The sequence below is a fragment of the Calcarisporiella thermophila genome (genome assembly GCF_041956535.1).
Source record: "Calcarisporiella thermophila strain CBS 279.70 unplaced genomic scaffold VTP21scaffold_16, whole genome shotgun sequence".
NCBI classification, from domain to species: domain Eukaryota; kingdom Fungi; phylum Calcarisporiellomycota; class Calcarisporiellomycetes; order Calcarisporiellales; family Calcarisporiellaceae; genus Calcarisporiella; species Calcarisporiella thermophila.
Window position 1 is genome coordinate 183,789 of NW_027192206.1, and position 20,508 is coordinate 204,296.

The 20,508-nt window shown below is 50.8% G+C and overlaps 10 protein-coding genes across 10 annotated transcripts; 4 read left to right on the plus strand and 6 right to left on the minus strand.

The window, feature by feature from the left end:
* On the minus strand, nt 1–3,023 carry VTP21DRAFT_2982 (uncharacterized protein; the record flags this gene model as incomplete). Its single annotated transcript, XM_069393234.1, has 10 exons — nt 1–318; nt 392–484; nt 558–880; nt 968–1,410; nt 1,478–1,570; nt 1,665–2,084; nt 2,150–2,445; nt 2,522–2,667; nt 2,743–2,836; nt 2,919–3,023. The coding sequence occupies 10 exons, from the start codon at nt 3,021–3,023 to the stop codon at nt 1–3; spliced, it is 2,331 nt and encodes a 776-aa protein (XP_069249592.1).
* Nucleotides 3,024–3,870: 847 nt separating this feature from the next.
* On the plus strand, nt 3,871–4,383 carry VTP21DRAFT_2983 (uncharacterized protein; the record flags this gene model as incomplete). The annotated part of the gene is made up of 2 exons (XM_069393235.1): nt 3,871–4,112; nt 4,290–4,383. The coding sequence occupies 2 exons, from the start codon at nt 3,871–3,873 to the stop codon at nt 4,381–4,383; spliced, it is 336 nt and encodes a 111-aa protein (XP_069249593.1).
* Nucleotides 4,384–4,736: 353 nt separating this feature from the next.
* On the plus strand, nt 4,737–5,419 carry VTP21DRAFT_2984 (uncharacterized protein; the record flags this gene model as incomplete). Its single annotated transcript, XM_069393236.1, has 2 exons — nt 4,737–4,763; nt 4,844–5,419. 2 exons carry the CDS (start codon nt 4,737–4,739, stop codon nt 5,417–5,419), a joined length of 603 nt encoding a protein of 200 aa, XP_069249594.1.
* Nucleotides 5,420–5,658: 239 nt separating this feature from the next.
* Nucleotides 5,659–10,365, plus strand: VTP21DRAFT_2985 (uncharacterized protein; the record flags this gene model as incomplete). Its single annotated transcript, XM_069393237.1, has 21 exons — nt 5,659–5,679; nt 5,754–5,922; nt 5,987–6,086; nt 6,150–6,249; nt 6,338–6,583; nt 6,691–6,788; nt 6,871–6,955; nt 7,023–7,166; nt 7,239–7,305; nt 7,374–7,447; nt 7,540–7,797; nt 7,858–7,918; nt 7,990–8,072; nt 8,143–8,598; nt 8,678–8,885; nt 8,974–9,042; nt 9,138–9,454; nt 9,535–9,634; nt 9,729–9,860; nt 9,934–10,083; nt 10,169–10,365. The coding sequence occupies 21 exons, from the start codon at nt 5,659–5,661 to the stop codon at nt 10,363–10,365; spliced, it is 3,135 nt and encodes a 1,044-aa protein (XP_069249595.1).
* Nucleotides 10,366–10,766: 401 nt separating this feature from the next.
* Nucleotides 10,767–11,093, minus strand: VTP21DRAFT_2986 (uncharacterized protein; the record flags this gene model as incomplete). The annotated part of the gene is made up of 1 exon (XM_069393238.1): nt 10,767–11,093. The coding sequence occupies one exon, from the start codon at nt 11,091–11,093 to the stop codon at nt 10,767–10,769; it is 327 nt and encodes a 108-aa protein (XP_069249596.1).
* Nucleotides 11,094–11,147: 54 nt separating this feature from the next.
* VTP21DRAFT_2987 (uncharacterized protein) lies at nt 11,148–11,778 on the plus strand (the record flags this gene model as incomplete). The annotated part of the gene is made up of 2 exons (XM_069393239.1): nt 11,148–11,200; nt 11,328–11,778. The coding sequence occupies 2 exons, from the start codon at nt 11,148–11,150 to the stop codon at nt 11,776–11,778; spliced, it is 504 nt and encodes a 167-aa protein (XP_069249597.1).
* A 237-nt stretch (nt 11,779–12,015) lies between these two features.
* Nucleotides 12,016–13,668, minus strand: VTP21DRAFT_2988 (uncharacterized protein; the record flags this gene model as incomplete). Its single annotated transcript, XM_069393240.1, has 8 exons — nt 12,016–12,273; nt 12,379–12,426; nt 12,504–12,615; nt 12,694–12,821; nt 12,910–13,143; nt 13,210–13,446; nt 13,541–13,573; nt 13,648–13,668. The coding sequence occupies 8 exons, from the start codon at nt 13,666–13,668 to the stop codon at nt 12,016–12,018; spliced, it is 1,071 nt and encodes a 356-aa protein (XP_069249598.1).
* Nucleotides 13,669–14,013: 345 nt separating this feature from the next.
* VTP21DRAFT_2989 (uncharacterized protein) lies at nt 14,014–16,476 on the minus strand (the record flags this gene model as incomplete). The annotated part of the gene is made up of 10 exons (XM_069393241.1): nt 14,014–14,178; nt 14,244–14,363; nt 14,432–14,530; nt 14,599–14,865; nt 14,954–14,997; nt 15,078–15,402; nt 15,495–15,619; nt 15,718–15,987; nt 16,058–16,307; nt 16,390–16,476. The coding sequence occupies 10 exons, from the start codon at nt 16,474–16,476 to the stop codon at nt 14,014–14,016; spliced, it is 1,752 nt and encodes a 583-aa protein (XP_069249599.1).
* Nucleotides 16,477–16,774: 298 nt separating this feature from the next.
* VTP21DRAFT_2990 (uncharacterized protein) lies at nt 16,775–17,305 on the minus strand (the record flags this gene model as incomplete). Its single annotated transcript, XM_069393243.1, has 4 exons — nt 16,775–16,810; nt 16,873–17,047; nt 17,116–17,131; nt 17,212–17,305. The coding sequence occupies 4 exons, from the start codon at nt 17,303–17,305 to the stop codon at nt 16,775–16,777; spliced, it is 321 nt and encodes a 106-aa protein (XP_069249600.1).
* Nucleotides 17,306–17,707: 402 nt separating this feature from the next.
* VTP21DRAFT_2991 (uncharacterized protein) lies at nt 17,708–20,376 on the minus strand (the record flags this gene model as incomplete). Its single annotated transcript, XM_069393244.1, has 6 exons — nt 17,708–17,963; nt 18,056–18,258; nt 18,329–19,087; nt 19,160–19,422; nt 19,506–19,691; nt 19,764–20,376. The coding sequence occupies 6 exons, from the start codon at nt 20,374–20,376 to the stop codon at nt 17,708–17,710; spliced, it is 2,280 nt and encodes a 759-aa protein (XP_069249601.1).
* Nucleotides 20,377–20,508: the final 132 nt, after the last annotated feature.

The following is a 20,508-nucleotide window of genomic DNA, read 5'->3' on the forward strand; positions in this document are numbered from 1 at the left end:
TTACGAGGTAGTGGTGACTCTAGGCATATCGGCCATGCGCCGTGCATAGTGGCGGTTGAAATCTAGCCGCATAATAAGCCGAAGGTACTGCTCGGTCGCCGTGGAGGCATAGTACTCTAGGCTTGAGAGCAGAATGTTCATGTGGTGGAGGAAGTTTTCCTCGAAGCGCTTGAGGAACTTGGAGTGCGAGATGATGGCCTGCTTTAGTTCGGTAGGGGTCATATTGGCGGCATTGGCGTCAAGTGTGGCCGCGGAGCGCGTAAAGCGTTCTAAAAGGGTAGTGAAAATGGTACAAGACAGCATCATCTTTTGAAAAGCCTAGGGCCAAGTAAAGGAAGAATTAATTTGAATCGAATGCAAATCGGGTGTGTTTGAACAGGAGATGATTTACCCGAACCACCTTGGGGGTTGTGATGATGCAGCCCTTTAAGCAAGTATCCAGGAAATCCAAGTGCAGGGCTATCAGATCATCCACCGTTGAAATCTGGTCCAAAAATAGCAAATTATAGATTATCCGGGGGAAAGAGAGAGATCATAGACTAAAAATTAGGACTAACATTGGCTAAAGAGTCCTCGAGCTCTCTCCACTTGGGCTCCAGGACATCCGATGTGACATAGTAGGCCACCTGCTGTACAAAGGTCAGCATCTGAGTGCGCATCGAGAAAATGCGTGTCTTCCACATGTCCACCTCGGGGACCGAGCTGCGTCTCCACACGGGCGTCTTGAGGTGCTCGAGCCAGGTATTACTTAGCAATTGCTCGACATGCCGCAGGTGCAACAGGAACCGGAAGATGAGCTGGTATTTTGCTCGAGCTTTTCGAGAGATGATCAGGGAGAGAGGGAAGCGCACGTTGTAATCCAGGGTCAACATATCGATACCTATCCATATCCACATCGCATTGGTATAGTTTCACCCCCCTTAAACCGCAAAAATCATTCTACAATGCGGGAAAAACAAGGAATTACCTGTCTGAATATCCTTGACACCTCCCTTCCCCATAATAGTGCTTATTCCACTCATTCGGCTCTCCCGCCCATCCTCTGCGGAAGCTTCACCGGCCAGTTCTCCGCCTTCCGGTTTCAGGAATGGCAATGTCGAATAGGGGATGCCCCCACTTCCCCCCACCACGTTCGCCATCGACCCTAGGAAAAACTCAGGCTTCCCCTCCATCGTCATCACGAATTGGAGTTGATCAAAGAGGGTGTAAGAGCTGATTTCGGCTCGCACGTCCTCCTTGAACGGGTCGTCTGCCGTTACTGAGGCGGGGTTACGCAGGGCGAGATCCATAAGTGACTCGAGCTTGGTGGCGGAGACATCTTTGGCCGGCTTCTTCAATTCATCGGCCGCGGCATCCAAGAAGTGGGTCAGGAAATCGGATTGATCAAGGAAGAAATAGCGCTTGAGCGATCTTGACACCAATAAAGAGGTGAATTCAATACTGAAATCGGGTAGGGATAAGCGCTAGGGACACGTACCTTAATCGGGCGAGCAACTGCTGGTCCTTCCACAAGAATTCCAATAGGGTTCGATTTGCATCCTTGTAAGCCGTCTCTACGCAATCTGAAACCCTATAATATTGAGAATAAAACAAAAATCGAATAATCATTTCCGTAAATTGCCTATGGAGCAAATATCCAAAAAAAATTAAAACTAGTCACTAACCTTAACTGATCTGCAGTCGTCCAAAGCTGGAGTTGACTGTCTTGATCTGGGTCAGCATTTTTTTCACGCAATTCACCGCCGCTTGATTTACCATTGAGCGAATACACCCGCTTCTCGGACACCCGAATCCCGCACTCGCGGATGACATTCAGATATTTACCGGCCAAGAGCACCTTGTCTTGCACCGGCTGGAGATAGAGAGGCACTACATGCTCACGCAATGTGTACCGGTTCTCCCAGTAAAGATCATTGTAGTCTTCGGAGATGTTCTCTTTTCGCACATGCTTACGCTCCTCAATCATAAACTCATTGTAGGGGTCGTCAATTTCCCCGCGATAAATCCACGCTTCGACCATGGTATTATAGGGTTGAATGGCCACATTGAGTAAATATCCATATATTTTCTTGGCCACAGTATCCCTATCATGGTGTGGCATTCTTGATGAGTCTACAAATAAAGAAAAAAACGAAATTAGAAAGCTTACCCGCTATGCTCCTTCATTCTGTCGAATAATAAATTGAGAATAGAGCCTCCCTTGCCGGTCAGGGGTATTAAATCCTTCTTGGTGTTGTGCATAGCCGCTATCAAATCATCCTCCTCCTGGGATTGTGGCTGAGCTTGGAGCGCGAGCGCTTTTGCCAATGAGGAGAGTACGGACATGGTGTGCAGAGTAGAATGGATGTAGAACCAGAATTTTTGCAGGGAAAACTCGGGCGAGGAGCGGAATTGATGCTCTAGCTGGGCAATAAGCGTCATATAACCCTGAAACTCCTGATTGCCCTGGTGACCGTAAAAAAAATGCATCAACCTCGATAGAGGGTCCATCGCCACAAGAGAAAACACTCATAACACCCACCTCCAACAGGTCCCGCATGCCAGAGCATATTGCATGGTTGACCAACCCATAGTGAAAATTAGAGTATCTTTCTACATATGACTTCACTGTGTGATAGTAGGTGGCCAGTGGGAGTATTCTCTGGATCAGATCGGCAATGGAGGGATCTAATGCAAATGAATTCACGAAAGCATCGAGTTAATCAACTTGAGGATCTAAAAGAGATGCTCCAAGACAAATACCAAGAGTTTTGTCCACCTCGAACTCGATGATGTCGTCCAAGCTCTCCGAAGCATCATCAAAATTGATTACTTTAATATAGGTTCCACTGATGCCCTAGGGGAAATGAAGAAGGTAAACGAATGCAAGACTGTGAGGCGATCCTGGGGATCTCATTCGATCAAGCAATGCTACATACGAGAAGGACATATAATAAATCCTCAATTATGGAGTACTCCTGGATATGGGATGGAAACTCTCCAATTGACATTTCTGTTGGCTCTTCCTTTACACGACCTTTCATTTTTTTTTTACGCGACGCGATTTTAGCAAAGGGGCATAAGCCACCCAATCTGATATTTTATGATTGAAATCTCATTAGACTTGTAGACACTCTCTTCTCGGCCACCCTATCCTCATGGAGCTGGAGTATATTGGCCAAACTTCTTAGAAGCTGCGTCGAAATGCTACGAAAGGCTTCATAGAGTAAGAACACGCCATACACACTCGGGGGAGAACAATAAACCCGTTGTTTTGCCCCCCTTAATCCCTCTCTAACCCAACGAAACATGGCACGCCGATAACCGCCAGGGAAGGGATGTTCAGCTGAGTCATTAAGTAACGTCAACGATCCAGCGCAATCCCATGATCGATTTTGATGTATGCAGGCTGTATTGTCATCGATTTTATCCGGTCTTCTTTAAGCGCCAATTCAACCAATGCAGCGGATCCGACTTGGGCCTCTTCATTAATATCCACGAAAGCTTTCTAACTGGCGCCACACAACCATCCCGTCCACTGGGCGGTGGCCATGGGTTATGAGTCTAGGGCCGCCAATCTAGCCCTTGTGGGACTTGGCTTTTGGCACACGAGCAGAGCGTTTCGGCCAGCAAGCCCCGCGGCTTCATTTGCACTGTGAAGCAAGCGGGAAGCGGGGATTCCGCCCTAGCAATGAGCCCGTAGCCTATGACTAAAGACGTTGAAATTAATATTGCTCAAATTAAACAATGATTGAAAAGGGGCCAAGCTTGGGCTCAGCCCACGGCCTGCTAACAAAGGGAAAAACAAATGCCCCCTTTTTTCATTTCACAGGATTCAGCATCCGCCGCGCTGATTGAGGGCGCGTCCCGATCTCTTCAACTCTAAACCATATGCCTAGCGGGGATGCGAAAAAACTTGGGGTTGGAGCTCATCAAAAGAGGAGGGCACAAAAGCTTACTCATCCTGCGCAGGACGTGGCACGATTCTCTCCGGCTGCGCTACAAACAACGCCACAAAGGCTATGCAGCGCGTCACAGACGGCCCAGCGGGGGGCCATGACGCGACCGCAGGCGCAACAGAAGCGAGCAGCGAGCAATGAGATAAATGGCGCATGCCGAGACAATTGCTTAAGGTTGGGACCTTGCTGATCTCGCAGCTGCTTGCTTGCGAATTCTCTTTTTCTCGTTTCCATATGCCCCAGCACGCATTGCATCGGGCTTTTTTTTTCCTCTCTCTCTCTCTCTCTCCTCAGCCCCAGACGCTGCAGGCCCATTGGGCTGCGTATGAAGATTACGGTTCCATGACCCAGTCCGGGCCTACCATGCTTCCGGGCTCTGGGGAAAAGCACCGGTCGGCTGCGGATCGGGCCAAAGTTCCTGGCCGTGGAGGCGGGCGAGGCCTAGGAGGGAGGGGAGTGGCGAGGGGCCGGAACGGCGAGAGGGGGAAAATAGACGGTAGGAGACGCTCATTCGCAAACCTCGTTTCATCCATGCAGGAGGGGAGAATGCGGAGGAGCCCATCCAGGAGGCCGACAAAGATGGTTAAGCTGTAGGTTCGAAACAAGGTTTGGGCGGGATCATTGGCCGGGGCAGGAGGGGGAATAACAGCGTGCACGCAACTCTAAATGCTAACGGGCGATATAACGGAGTGGAGGAAAGTGGCAGCTGTCCCTAGGAGCTTGCGTCCGCAACCTTAATCCTTATCTTGCTCTCGCAAGGAGCCCTAGTCCGAATTGCATTCTCGTCCTGCCCTCGCAATGGCCGCGCCTTGTGCCCATCCCCCGGTATGGCCCCGCTTCCACGCAATGCATTGCATTGCCATCCTCTAACCCCTCCTCCCCCCTCCCCCTCTTCATTACCGCAGCTGACTTTCAGTGCCGTCATTCTTTTCCATGACCAATCCCAATCTCGGCCCGGTGATGACGATGGGGTTGGCAATCCTGCGGCCCATTTCCGCCAGAATTACAAGATGTACGTCGAGTCGCTGCTAGAGAATAACGGCCGCTACTGGGAGACGGTTATCCAGGGGACTCGCCTGTACGAGACAAAGCTGCAAACGCGCCACCGCCGACATCTCAGCCATGGAGCGCGGAGCGCTGGAGATGTGCTGGGAGACGAAGAGAGCCACAGCAACCGCGCGAGCATTGGGTCCGACTCCGCGTACGGCGGCTCCGCGTCGCCCCCCGAATGCCCCGCCTCCGAGAGGGAGAGCAAGCACCTCTGGGGCATGCGAACGGTGCGGGGCAACCTGCCGAAGGCTAGCACGCACATCCTCCGCAGCTGGCTCAACGAGCATCGCGCCCATCCCTATCCCACGGAACAGGAGAAGCGCGAGCTTGCCCGCCGTGCTCACCTAACGCTCACGCAGGTGTGCAACTGGATGATCAATGCACGGCGGAGATATCTGTTGAGAAATAAGGAGAAGAGCCACAGCTCTTAAACCCTCTACTGACAATGTATCTATGTGAAATCATCCTGTATTTTGTTCGTTTTTCATTTTCTTCCAGCTCTTCTTCCTCCTCCTCCTCCTCCTCCTCCCCCTCTTTCTCCCCTTCTCCCCTCACCCCCCACTAGCGTTCATATTGTTTTCTTCTGTATAAATAAATAAGCAGTCACGAATCTGGAGTGAATAAACATGGTCAATTTTTGGCACGTCGGCCCTGAAAATAGACGGAGAACATGGAAGGCGAGGCCGCCAATGTACGTACTTTTTCCCTACCTCTAATGGGATGCCATATTGCCTATAGCGGCTAACATTTTTACATTTCCTGCAGCTATGCAAGCGCTTTTTTGCCGGTCCGGTGACCTGCCTTGCCTTTCATGACGAGGCCATTCTGCTCGCAGGGCATGGTCCATACCTCAAGGCTTACCACGCTCCAACCGGGAGGCTGATGGCAAAATGCCTAGCGCTTGAGAACGCGCGTATCCACAGAATAGTTTTAGGTAGTGCTCAAGATGGGTTGGCCCTTCGTTTCTGTTGAATTAACATTTCTCCTCGGTCGAGCAGGTAATGTCGTCCACGCCGAAGGAAAGGATACACGGCTCACCGCTTTGTACGGCTCAAAGCTGATTCAAGTTCTATATGTCCATGTGTCGCGCTGCGAAGGGTAAGTAGAGATGGGATGGAGCCTTGAAAATTCAGCCTCCTCACTTCCTTGACTTCCCATTAGAGAATGCCCGAGGGTATCGTTCGAGTTGGAAAAACGTATCGGGCCATTGAAGGATTGGATTATGGATGTGCAATGGCTCTATGAGAAGGAAGGCGAAGAGGTATTATTCCCAGTCCCTGTTGTCTATAAACACGTATACCTGTTAGGCTGGGTCGAGGCTGAACTTTTTTTTTCTAACCTTGGGATAGCCCACCGAACTAGCTGTGGCATTTGCACACAACACGGTCGAAATAATAGACCGCCGTGCGCGCTCACTTTATCGTGTACAGTGTCAGGAGCACTGTATTCTTTATGCAGCACGATTTTTTGGTAGACATCGCAAGGAGCTTATACTTGCTGCCGGGACTGTATTCAACGAAGTGCATGTGTGGCGAGTGATGGAACAGGATTCTCACGGCGAGGGCACCATATGGAAAAGATATCTTGGCCATGAGGTATTGACCCAACAATAAAAGAAAATAATGAAAAAAGATCCCATTATGGAAGTGCTTATCCCCACTTCTACCACGCTTTCTTCGACTATGTTTTCGGGAAAGTATAGGGCGTCATTTTTGGAGTGCGATTTAGCGCTGATGGTAAAATGCTTTCATCCGTGTCGGACGATCGCACCATTCGGATCTGGAGACTGGAAGAGAAGGAGTAAGTGGAGTGCTCATTGGCCCAATCTTGAACGGATCTGTTTTAACTCTAGCCCTCCTTTTTTTCTTACTTACAACGCTAGCACAAAGCCATTGGTACTATGGGGGCATATGGCACGCGTCTGGGATTGCCATTTCGCAGACAAGTATCTCGTCAGCATCTCCGAGGTGAGGCATCTAGATGGGCTCTATCTGCTAAGATAAGAGGGTTTTATTGATCAGTCGCCTTCTAAAGGACACGTCCTGCCGTGTGTGGAAAAACACCCTACTTGATGAGAACAGCGAGGTGGCATCGACAACGGATTGTTTGGAGTGCTGGGAGGGGCATGCCGGAAAGAGCGTATGGAGCGTGGCCATCAGTCCGTCGAACCGTATAGTGGTAAGGAAGCGGACGAGGCAAAAGATGGAGTAGTGGTGATGGTGTCATAGGATGACTGTTTGGTTTGCTTAGGCAACGGGCGGAGGAGATTCCGGAATCCGACTGTGGTCACTCCTCTCTGTTGGACACAACAAGATCGGTAAGTACATTGATTTTCTAGACGAGCTGGGCCAAGCTGCTTATATTGCCACTTCTCTATTTTGACAGATTCAGAAGACGATCTTTTGAAAATGGCGCTACCCCCTGTTGAGACATACCACTTCCCAGAATTGATCGAAAAGGTATTACGACCGTTGCAAAATGCCGAGTCTATCGCGCTGAATATCTAATACTTGTTTGGTTAATCTTCCTTCCTGTTCATGTGAATACACAGGCAGAGCGCCCTTTCCCCGATATCGAATTCCCTCGCAACTTTTCTATGATCGGCCACCATAGCACCATTGTGGCCACTAATTTTGGGTATCTGCTCAAATGCACTCACGACGGAAAGTGCAGTCGCTGGGAAACTTTCCGCCACGATCCGGATTTTATCGGATATACCATGATGAATGGGTCGGCGTGTGGGCGTGTCCTTGCGCTAGGCAGTTTACAGGGCCATTTAGTGCTACTAAGCCCAGAGAAATTATTTCAGGTGGGTTGGTTCGCGGGAGATATTGCCACCGCCTCTAGTAATGTCTCTATTTGGTTTTAGCCGATAAAGCTACGGCTACACAACGACAAGATGTTGGAGTGTTTATTTGCAACCTCTCAAGGTAGTTCAAATTTATTTTGTTTCCAAAAAGATGGATTTAGTTGACTCTGGGGCCTCTATCTTGCTACTTAGACCCAAATTATGTATACATGATATCCCACTCTATCGACAACCACGCCCTACTGCACCGCCTTGACTTCTCCAAGCCAGATGAGGTGATGCATTTTGGCGGCCACCCCCTATTCTATCGAGCTGGCACACTAACTAGGTCTTTCCCGAAAGCAGCTCCAACTCGATACACTCCACCAACTCCAAGCCTCTCCTAAAACCGTGTTCACCTGTCTTGGGCTGCTGGAGTCGAGCCACCTGCTCATGCTCGGGACCCGTGACGGCGCGCTTCTCCTCTACCGCTTGGAGGGCGAGAATTTCGCCTTAGAGCCAGCGCTCGTGCGAAAGCGCGCCCATGGGCAGCTGACGGTCACTTCCGTCATGATGCAGGAGGAGGAGGCGGAAGGAGGAGGGGTCATAGCCTACTCAACGGGGCGGGATGGGTGCTTGATCATGCACCGGGTTAGTGGAGGCGAAAGAAAAGAGGAAGGCGAGTGGGTGATGGAGAGAGTGTATCGCGCACGACGAACCAAGGGGTGGTTAGAGCGCGTGGACAGGGTGGATGGCGAGTTGCTCTTGTTCGGCTTCTTCCAAAAGCGCTTCTTTGTTTACAATGAAGGAAAGAACTACGAGGTATGCTATCGGTTGGGTCGCCGCAACGAAATGTGGACAAGCGCACCCTTCACTGACCCCCTCTATTGGACACCATTAGATGCTGGCAGTGGCCTGTGGCGGGGCGCATCGAAAATGGTACTTCAAAGCGGATGATGCCAAACTGAGCAGGGCCTCCTTCACCTTTCTGCGCCGAGAATCAGTTTATGGACTCTTTCGAAACGCAACTTCGTTTGACGAAGGCTTTGCGGAGTGTCAACTGCAGGCCAACTTTCATGGCCGTGAAGTTAGGGCTTTAGCTTACTTGGGTGAGCGTCCTAGGCCTTTTTTTTTTCATTTTGCACTTGATTTTTTCCCCCTCATATTTCCTAACATTTTCTTTTCATGTTTGCTCAGACGACTCGCCCTTGGGGAATCTGGTTCTGGCTACGGGCGGAGAAGACTGTGTATTGCGTCTCTTCCAAAGTACATATATCCGACCTCATTTATGGAGGACCCCTAGTTTTTCTAAACTATGACTAACCTCTATTGCATCTCCCTCCCGCTACCCACTTTTTCAGCTTCCCATTGCTCCACGGAGGACTTCCTCCATCCCCTTTGTATTATTAAGCGACATACCTCCGTTATCCGCAGCATTGCATGGAGTCGTGGGGAGAGCCTTCTGATCTTCACCGCGGGGGCGAGCGAGGAGCTACGATGCTCGCGCGTGGAGCTTCCGCGAGATTCGGCCACGGCGGCCAACTGCTTGGAGATGGCCCTTTGTCCCTACGTGAGCGCGGTCGAGGAGACTCGGATCATGGACGTGGCGGTGTATCCGTCGGAGGCTATGAAAACCTTGCATGTGTTGGGGGCAGCCTATTCGGACTCGGTTCTGCGGGTGAGCACAATTAGGGTTTAATATTACACAATGGGGCCTGGGAAAATTGACCCTCCCTCTCCTCCCCACTTTTCCCACAGATTTGGCTTTTCGATGAGGACACAAGGCGCTTCTCGCTGATGGCTTATGGAGCTTTCCACAATAAGTGTTTGCTGAGCGTCAAACACACTTTTGTAAAAGGTTTGCATTTAGCGTTAATAGGTTTTATTTCCTCTAAGCTCTCCCTATTTTTCGTATAACCAGTTTTTTTTCTTGCACTCTCTTCGCATTCTAGACGCAGAAAATGGTCGGAAGCACCCCGTCTTCTTCACGTCCGCTACGGACGGAAGAGTAGCCATTTGGGATGGAGGCTTTGTCAACGAATTTATCGACGCGCACCGGGACCAACGGACCCTCGTGGCGCAGAGTTTGCCCCCCCCCCGCTGTATCCTACCGTGGGCACCAGTCCGGAGTCGACTGTCTCGATGTCTTCCACATAGGCGGGGCGCAGTATCTGGTCGCCTCGGGAGGCGAAGATAATGGCCTCGCCCTTGCCGTGGTAGAGCTGCGACGGGAGGGCGCAGAGCTGCTTGCCGAGCTGGTGGGAGATGTATATAGAGAGCCAAGTGCTCACGCCTCCTCTTTGCATGGTTGGTTTCCACACCTTGTACACGAGTTTGAAAACATCCATTTATTCAAAGTGACTATTTATTTTTGCAATTAACCTATGAATAGGCATTCGAATCCTCAATGAGAAACTAGTCATGACTACAGCACTAGACCAACGGCTAAACTTGTGGAGGGTGGAGGTGCGACTCGGCGAGGGAGAGGATGGGGGGGCAGGGGTCCGGGGGGCGCATCTGGAGAAGGCGTGGTTTGTGGACGTGGCGGACCCGTCGGCCATGGCTGTGTGGGCGGATAGCACGAGGTAAGCGTTAGGATATGAGACTACCACAGCGTAAACATACTGACGAGCGGTCCCCCATTTCCCTTTCCTCCTCCCACTGCAAGCAGGCGCATGCAGGTTGCAGTGGCAGGCATCGGGATGGAGATATTAGCAGGCAAAGGAGGGTGTGGATAGGAGGGAAGGAGAGAATAGGCAGGGAAAAGACAAACAAGAGGAGAAAGGAGAGGAACAATTAATTACAACATGTAATATAACTAGAAGAAGAAGAAATAGAAACTAGTACTGGAGATAGAGACCGAATGGAATAGATAAACAATAGCTATAATGTGACAAGTAAATACATAACCATACGAGAAGCATCCGCTTCCAGAAGAGAACAAAGGCGCATTTTGCAAGGGAAAGGAGAGAGAGAGGCGGAGCCCAGGCTCACTTGGCGGCCGGGAGGGCGCGTCCGTTCTTGACCTGCGTGTACATGACGAAGGAGAAGCGGGTGAACCACGAGAGCAGCAGCTTGGCCTGGCTCAGCTTCTTGGCGCTGGGCCGCTTGCCCTTGACGGGAGGCTTCTCGGATGGCGGCGGCGGCGGCGGCGGCATGAGCTTCTCCGATGAGAACAGGTCCAGAGCGGGCTTGTGCTCCTCCTCGCCCAGCGTCTCCGTCAGCATATCGGAGAGTTCGCGCTGCAGCGAGGAGAGGCGCTCGGACAGGATGCTCATCCGCGATAGGCGCTTCTGTTGCATGGGGATTTCGGGCATGTTCGGGGGATGGAAGGCGAGAACAGGGGCGAAAGCAAGGGGAGCAGCGCAGAGATGATGAGCGCACGAAAGAGGGGGCAAGAAACAGGCAGCCAAAACAACGACTCGTCGCCAACGAGTTTTTCTGCCTGAAAAAAAAAAGGAGAGACCGCTCACGGCGCGCGGGCCAATGGGAGCCGCGGGCACATAAACCTTGTTTTTCGTGTTTGTTCGCTGAGAATGCATTTGACTTAGACTCCCAGCGGTGCGCGTGCCACGATTGGAAATCGGCTTTCCTCACCGTGCCGTGTTCATTTGCAGGCTTCTGGGGCCTGGGGGGTCGCCTGTGGGGCCGCGCCTGCTTCATTTCCCTCGCTTGTCCTCCCTTGGCGGTTCCTGGTTTCGCCGGCAATCCCCTCCCCTCGCGCGCCGCCTCACGTCATTCCCTGCCCTTCCAGCTCGGCCGCTGGGCCGGCCCAACGCCGGCCGGCTCCTGAGGAGATCCGGGGAAACGTCTGGGTGTGGAATGTCGTCACCGCTCACACAAGGCTTCCAAACGAAGGATGACGACAGTGTAACTCTCGTAATCGCTGAGTGTTTGCTCGTGTTTGCAGGCTGGGCCTGCGCGTCCCTTTCGAGCGCATGCACTGATCCTCCTCCTGCTTTTCCCTGGGAGCTTGGTCCCCTTTCTGCTAGCGGCAAGTGAGAAGCTGACGATAAAGCCGCTCCACACGACGCCACAGCGGATTTCCCCTCCAATGGCCGAGGCGGATGGAGAATGAAAGGAACCGCAAACAAACGCGGCAAGAGGAGGGCCCTCCATTTTCATTGGCTGAGTAATAAAACCGCAAGGGCGGTGGTACCATCCGATTGTATTATTTATTTCTATAGATTATTAAACAGAAAAAGGAAAAACGGAAAAAATAAATGCAATGGACCATCATCAGATCTCCTCTATCGTGTCATCCCTTTCATCGGGCAGCTCCTCTATCTTGGATTCGGGCCCCTCATCCCGCATGAGCATATTGACCACGCGCTCCACCGCCTCCGCAACGCGCTCATCCTGCTCCGCAAGATGCATTGCGCGTATGACCGGGTAGACCTTCTTGGCCCGGAGAACGTCGCGCCCATGCCGGGTCGAAGTGAGAAGCACAAGGGTCTCAAGTAGGATGATGCGTAGATTGGGGTCCACCTCGCGTTTCTGCAACCAAAAGCACAGTTAGCGATGGGAACAAGGATTGAAATGCGACGCCAGTGCAACAGGCTTTCACAAAGGTAGCTTGAAAGCCCAAAATCAAAGACCTACTTTAGTGGCAGGGAGCAGCTGAATGTCCTCGGGCATTCCCTCCATATCCTAAGTCGATGAAAATAAATAAATAAATAAATGAGCCCCCTACTTTGGCCCACTGAAAGAAAAACGCCTCTTCTTACATCAAGATCAAACTCTTCTGGACCGCACAACGGGAGCAAGATGTAAGGAAGAATGTTAATCTCGTCTTCATCGAGAATCTCGCGGTGTTTTTCCGTGTCGAAACAACAATTTCTAAGCAGATAGGCAAGCCGCGTTAGCTAGGTCTGGAGGGGGGCTAGACCGAGGCTGGAAAGCACAGCATGAACCTACTTGATGGTGGAGTCAACGCTTCCTCTCCGAATCACGTTCTCATGCTCCGTGAAGCACACGAGTTTGGTTAGAGGGATCAGCCCATCGTACTCGGCTTTGGTCAAGAAATAGTCCCTCCCACTGGAAAGCTACCGGTTGAAACAGAATCCCCCCGTCTATAATGTTAGCGCCAAACCAAAAAAAAATAAACGCTATCGAATCATTTTGACTACATACAGCAGCAATATTGGCAAACACACTCGACAGGAAATGGAACTCCGCCTCTGGGTTATACTGGCGCCCCACGCCCTTCACAAACACATCAAGTAGCTGGTCGAGGACCCGGGGTGAGGTTGAGAGTCCGGGCATTGGGTTTGTGGTTGCATTCAAGAGTTTAACGCATATGGGCTCGTAGCGGGTCAGGTTGGAAAGGAGCATGCAGGAGATATCGGCTAGCACAGACGACGGCACCTATTGTTGAAGATAGAGGCTCATCAGCAGGTGCAGTGACCTAATGCAGAGGCAAAATAGGGGTACCGTGATGCGCAGTACAATCTCCCGCAGCAGATCGGCATCGTCCATCTCTCGGCACACGCCCATGTCGACCGAGAGATTGATAAGGGCCCGAAATGCCTCATGAGCCGTGATCGGTCCGTCCTTCAGCAGAGCCTTGAGGTCTTTGACAACCTGAGGAGCACGCTGCAGAAACAGAGAGTGGTACTCCGAGGTTTTGGCGGTATAGCCCACAATGTGCTGAATCGCGATTTGACGGACCTGTCAAGTGGCGAAAAGCAAAGGTCAGTGGGGGGGAGGGAGAGGCGGCCCATGCCGGTGAATTTCACGAGAAAAGAAAATGCCAATTTCCTACCTCTGGTTTCGAGTCGTGGAGGAAATCTAACAACTATGCATCCCAAGAGACAACAAGTCAACGGTTCATGACACCACCGGGGCTTCATGGGCAACCATCTGACTTACCTCTAGCAGCTGTGCTTCCATTCTGGCCGTACTATTTTCCCTTGCTTGCCCTTGGAGCTTGGTATGAATCTTCCAATTAAGGCACTTCCATTTTGTGACTTCTTATCTTTGGACAAACATAAGCCGCATGGGGTGTGACTGGCAATCCCATCCAAGGATCGGGCCTCCTTTCGAGGACATGTTGGATAGGATGATTATCTAATTCAGTTTTAATGTGGTGGGAAAAGGATCGTTTGGCAAGGTTTATAAAAAAAAAAGGCTATAAAAAGAAGCATTATTTATAGTATAAAAGCAAAACAAGTCTAGAGTTCAAATCAGTGTCTTAGTAGTGTCACGTCATAGCCAAAAAGTGGATGTAGCATGAGATTATTCCAAACCAAAAATCTCAAAGATGCCGTCAGGATGGTGATAATCATTGTCGACGATATTGCATAACCACCAGGAGTCAGCAACCTCATCCAGCAAGCGGCGGGAGGGAGAGTGCGGAGGATAGAGGCGAGCCCACTCCTTCCACAGAGCAAAAGCCTCATTCTACATCACACAGGCATAATGCATTAAAAGAGGTGCGCGCCAAAGATCTGGGGCGTTTAACTTACCTTCCATGTTTTGAAGCTGACCGCCTCAATAATCGTAGGCTGCACGATCTCCTTTCCCGGGAACACTCCCCATGTAACGGCATTGGGACTCTCCTCGCCAATGTTAGTCTTGAATTCATCCTAGCAAGGGACACATCCCTTCTCAGCAAGAGGCAGCCACCTCCCCAATACAATTCTAAATAACTTACCTTGAAGTTGGATGCATAGTAGGTGATGAAGGGATTCCCCTCGACTTTGGCGAGAATGCGGCGCATTTGCTCGGGAGAAGCGAAGAATTCGATAAAGGCCTAAACAGAAGCAAGGGAGAGATTAAGCTGGTTGCAGAGCAGAGCACATGGTCTCGCCATTAAGCTACCTTTTGATATACATAACCTCCCTTGGGGCCCCAACCAAATACCGGATCATCGCTGCGCGCCCCGTTGACCGCTGGTTGACTCCCCACGGTCCAGAGGCCACCCCGATTGATCTGCAGCAGCTTTTCTTTGATAATCTCACTCTCGAGCTGGAGCGGCTCGTCACACCAGGGGAGCATTTGGAGAGTTCCGTCGATGTACCTGGTGAAGAGCTGCGAAATGTCCTGGACCGTGCTCGGTGCGGACCACATCTCTAGGGCTTCGCTTGGCTAAGAGGGCGGAGCAAACGATAGAAACACACCCATCATGAATATAGACCAGTAAAGCCAGCCAAGCAAAATTCTATATAGCGCTCACCGAAACAGGTAGACTAATGCCGTACTTCTCCGCCTCTCCAAAAGCTGAAGGTGAGAAAAGAAGAAAACACGTCCAAAGCGGTTAGAGATGAGTTCTTCGAACAACCCCATTACAAGCATATCACCTGGAGATCGGATATCTCCCCAGCGCCCATTTGGGAATTCGTCCCATGTCTCCCCACGCCCGGCCACCTCGTCAAGCTTGGGCTTCCAGAAGATGGGCCGTAGCTCGTCCTTGCTCTTGTCACTGGCCAGCTCGACGCGCTTGTTGCCGGCTTGAGGGGACTCCTCCTGCGGCACAAATCCTAGTTTGACCAGAACTTCGCGCACCGATCTCTCTAGGTTGAGGGTGGAGAAATGGAATCCACGCACGCCGTATTTCTCGCCAAGCTCCGTCACCATCTCGGCCGCCAGCTGAACTCCTGCATTTTTGACCGCCTCGTCGTCGTTCTGTAGAATTCGAGCAAAATAGGGGGAGGGAGGGCTCAGGTTAGCTGGATGAACCAAGGTTTCCTTCCAAGAAGAGAAGTAATGAAAATTGCCTTGATTGGCTCGAATAGGCTAAGCACTTGCTCAGGGATACGAATCTTGCACAAATTCGAAATGCGGCGGAAGCTGCTATAGTTTTGAATCGGCATGATTACCGGAATAATGGGCACGGTGATACCTTTCATAAAGTCAGAGTCAAAATGTCGGCTTCCCGCCCCTTCCAAAAACAACAGATGGAAAGACCCCCGTTCCTCCTCCATCTCCCTCGCCACCTACCTATTTCTCGACACCGCTTTTCCCAGGCTCCATACGCTTCCACGTCATAAAATAGCTGCGTCAGGATGAAGTCTGCCCCGGCATCCACCTTCTCCTTCAGATACTTCAAGTCTTGCAGCGAGTCCACCCGGTCAACGTGTCCTTCAGGGTAGCCTGCCACGCCAATGCAGAAATAGTCGCCATAGTTCTGCCGAATGTATCGCACGAGATCTATGGCATGCACAAACTGATCGTCACTCGGAGTCCAATACTCCTGGCCACGGGGAGGATCTTATTGTCAAAATTCGAAAAATTAGCTTCCATGCATGGAAATAAAGAGAACAAGGCAGTAGCAACGCACCTCCACGCAATGCCAAAATGTTCTGTATGCCTGCATCTTTTGCCTCTCTTAGTGCCGTGTCCAGCGTCTCTCGCTCCATGTTCGTACACGTCAAGTGCATGCATGTCTCGAGGCCATGCACGGATTGGATGCTGGAGCTGAGGTCCACGGTGCGCTCGAAAGTGGACCCACCCGCACCCCACGTAACACTTACAAAAGTGGGCTGCAAATGGTACATGCGCTCGATACGCTGGTAGAGATTTTGCACGCCCTAGGAATAAAAGAGACATGGCAGGGAGCCTGACGGTTAGCATCGGGTAAAAAAAAAAACATTGCCCTGCGGCACGGCTTACTTGCTGGGTCTTGGGTGGAAAGTACTCGAAAGACCACCAGGGGCGATCCTCCTCGAGCGCTTTGTTAATTTTGTCGACAATTTTCATCCCCGCTGCTGAATTGCTTTCCCGTGGGTGCAGAGATGCAATAGACTCGGATAACAAAACGCTATCGAAATCAATTCGATGGGGGGTGGCTTATTGGCCAAAAGTGAGCAATCCGGTGTTTTATTTTAAACGGTTAGGATCAAGAAGAGATATAGCAGCGGGAGAGAGATAAGTAAAAAGAAAAATGGTGAACAAGGCAATGCAAGGAGCAAGAAATAGTAGAGAGAGGTATAAATCCAGAAAGAAAAAACAATGGGGATGGAGATAGTCCGCCGACCATCTTGGTATAGCAAAACGCTCAGTGTCCATTCGACCCAGGCTTGCCGTTGGGATACTATCCGAGGAATACACTTAGAGCCAAGTCCCAGGGCTGGTAGGCATCCTTAAAAAGCTTACCTTGAGCTGGTAGTCCTTCTCGCGCTTGAACAGCAGAATGTGGGGTTCGGGTGCATGCAACATGTAATGCTCCCATCCCCGCGACTGCTTGACTCCAAGGCCTCTCCATTCACACTCGGCCATCAGTCTCCCCGGGGGGACATAACGCGCCAGTTGCTTCGGCAACGTGACATGTCTAGAAAATGGGGTCAAAATCTCATTAATTCCGAAAAGTCATGGGGGTGGGGGCGGCCAAGTGTTTACCTATATTCGAATTCATCTAAAGGGGAGAGGAAGAGACGGTAAGCACAAAGGATCCATGCAGAATAGTTTAGTTAGCTCTATGGCGCTATACATTACCATCATAATACCGCTCGGAGTAAATGATCTGGTCCGCGTACTTTTCAATGTCGCTTTGCTTCTGCTCCTCAGGCGTAAAAGCTGGTTGGTCCATGGCTGTGAATGTCTACGTGTCGAGCTAGTTCGACCGGTCGTGATTGGACATCAATGTAGGGAGATGGAAGGGGGAGGTCACGACGTGTCTTTCTCCAAAGATGAGACGCAGCGTGCGGTGGACTTGAGAGGGAGTAGAAGTGCAAGAGAAAAAGAAAAAAATTAGAAAGGGCAAAATAAGTTTGGCGAAAGACGCGTAAAAATTTTTTTACAAGTCCGAAAAGCTTGTAGAAGAATCCATTTTATTCTTTATATAACCATGGCTCACCGAAACAAGGAAATACCCACTACAAACAAAGCTTTTGTATAAATATATAGTTGTGGTTTTGAAAGGGAAGGGAGCATTGGTTTAGTCCTCTCATAAAATGCTAACCTCCTCTATCCTCCAGCTCTTTTTTTTTATTCACAAGTTGGACCGCTTTCCTCGCCGTGCCCGGCGCGCCCGCCGCCCTCCCCGACGCTTCTTGCCCTCTTCAAACTGCACGGCTGCCTCGTGGGTACGGCCCAGCACGTCCAAGTCTTTGACCTTGTAGATACGTACAAGCCAGTTCTGGGAGGTGAACGCCTCCTCCAAAACAGAGAGCTTCGGCCCCTCGGCAGGTAAGCGCGAGCCACGGACCCGATCGACAGCTTGCCCAGGAGGGAAGAGTTCGTTGAACCTAACCAGTGGAGCGGCAAAACAAATTCAAATAGAAAAAGCACGTGAGTGAGACGGTGAATGCGTCACCATGAAGATAACAACGGGCCATACCGATAGTAAGACATCTTGTACATCAGACTGTTGCGCATCGTAGGCGGCGCCATATCGTCTACACGATATTCACCGGAGGGGGTGAAGAAATTCGACTCCTTCACGTCATCGGGATAGACTCCCTCCGCAATACGGATCATCCACAAGAATTTGTTAATGTCATCTCCGCTGTATCCGAGCATAGCACCGAACAACACAAGCACCTAATTCGCAACATCCAAGAGGAATGAGCGCGCCAACCTCGGCGAACGGCTAGGGGGTTAGTCCACTTACATAGCTCACGTCGTGCTTCCGCATTATCTCGTAGGCCACCGGCTCGGGCGAAGCCATTGCTTTACCCACCGTGGCTATATGGGTATTGTTCCAGGTGTTATTGTCCACCAGCGTGGCCCTATCGGCCATGCCCGCAAGCTGGTACCCGTAGTCCCACCAGGACATAACTTTGGCATCCTCGGCGGTATTCTTTCGAAGCCAATAGTAGGCCTCGCGGAAGTCGTCGATGATCCATTGCGAGCCGTCCGGCAACCTGCTTGCCAGAACCACGGATGGAGAGGAGTATGCGTTGCTAGTTACCCATGTGCAATGGGCCACGAAAATGATGAGGAAGATGATCATGTTGATCAGGACGAAGGCGCGGGCATCGTTGGCAACAATGCCGTACGAAGCGAGCGACGAGGATACTTTTTCCTTAATACTGGCTTTGGCGGGAGCGGCCGCGGATTCCTCTTTGGCGCCCACCGATTTCTTCTTTTCCTTGGTTGTGGAAGCAGCCTCATCTTGTTTGGTCGAGGCGTCTGGGGTTTGCTCTTTGGGGGTGTCGAAGAACGTGTCCAAGACCGTGGAAACTGCCACTCCTGCTGCAACGCATACCACCGGTGTAAGCGTGAGCATGAGACGGACCATGACTCCAGCGAAATAGGAGGCAAAAATCGCATATAGGATCACGAACACGTGCTCGTCCTGCAATTTACGGAAGCATAGGTACACGCCGGCGGGGAAGAAGATGATCAACATTTCCAAATCAAAGAAGAACTAAGAGAAACAGACAATAACGTCAGAAAACTCGCCAATCTTCTTCTCCCCCTAAGAATGAGAGAGGCTCACCGCAGGCCATGCTGTTGGCTGATGCTCCGATACCGAGGCAATAATGGGGATATATTTTTTGGCATAGCCAGTATCCCAGAGGGAATAGAAGCGACCCGTCCATGGGGCAATATATCCGGAGACCGTGAGACCAACCAACGCTGCCAAACCAAGCACAAAAGCAATCGCAATAAATGCCTTGAACAGCTTCTGGAACTGCTTCTCCGGCAGGTACCCGCGAACAAGCTCCACGAAAGCAATGATTTGCAAAAGACCAAACATGCCTAATTAACCAAAAAAAAAAATAAAGTCGTAGAGGAGTGAATATGCCAAGCCATGTATTTTATTTTTTCATGTCTCAAGATACCTAGTGCAGCCATATGTTCACTGGTACGGGTGGCAGAGAAGCCGACAAAGGGAATTTGCATCGAGCCGAGTGTACCAAGGACGTAGAAGGTCGAGTAAGCAACGTACAGCCGAGTCGAGAATCGGCCCATGAGCACCAAAGCGAGTGCGTGAATAGGAATGAGGTTAATAATAAACACGTACCCGCCTGGAATAAATGGAAGAAGGAATGGAAAGGTTATTGGTACGAAATGGCATCACAAAGCAATGTCTCATTTACCCCAGGCTGCAACCATGTAAAAGTAAAAGAAGGCGGCCACCGCTGCCCAAGACGCAGAGCCCTTCTTTAATGCCTTAATCCACAAGTAAAATGTGAACATGAGCAGGAAAATAGCAATGGCTTCATTATCATATGAGCCCGCCACGGAACGTGAAATGTAGCCTGGTGCAATGCCAATGAATGCAGCAGCAAGGAGACCCGCCGAGGAATCCTTCACCTCGGCGGTGAGAAGATAGGTCGCGATTGCGGTGAATGCCGAGAATATCGGCGCCAGCAACACGCACACATTTCGGATGTCCACATGGAAGTTGAGAGCATGTAGTACATTGTGAATAATGCCGGATGTCACCATCAACCCTGGATAGACAGTGCCGCCCACCACGCGTCCAAGAGGGTACCATGAGCGATCGTCGAACCAGTTCCAAAATTCATAGAAACCGTGTTTGACTAGATGTTGTGTCGCGCGGTAATTGAACCACGGATCGAACTCATGGATGATAGATTCATAACGTACAATGGAGAATAATCGTGAGGCTATGGCTGTTGCGGCAATGAGGCCAAGAATGGTGACCTTGAGGAGAGCCGTCTGATTTGCGGTAGTGAGATGGCCCATCACAGAAGGAGGGGAAAAAGAAGCGAGGTGTGGATTAAGGAGTAGTAAGACCGAAAAGCGAAGTTAGCCCAGCCAGAAGCTCGAAGCATAGAGGGGGAAACGCGTGTCGGCTCCAGAGGAATTGTGGCTTGT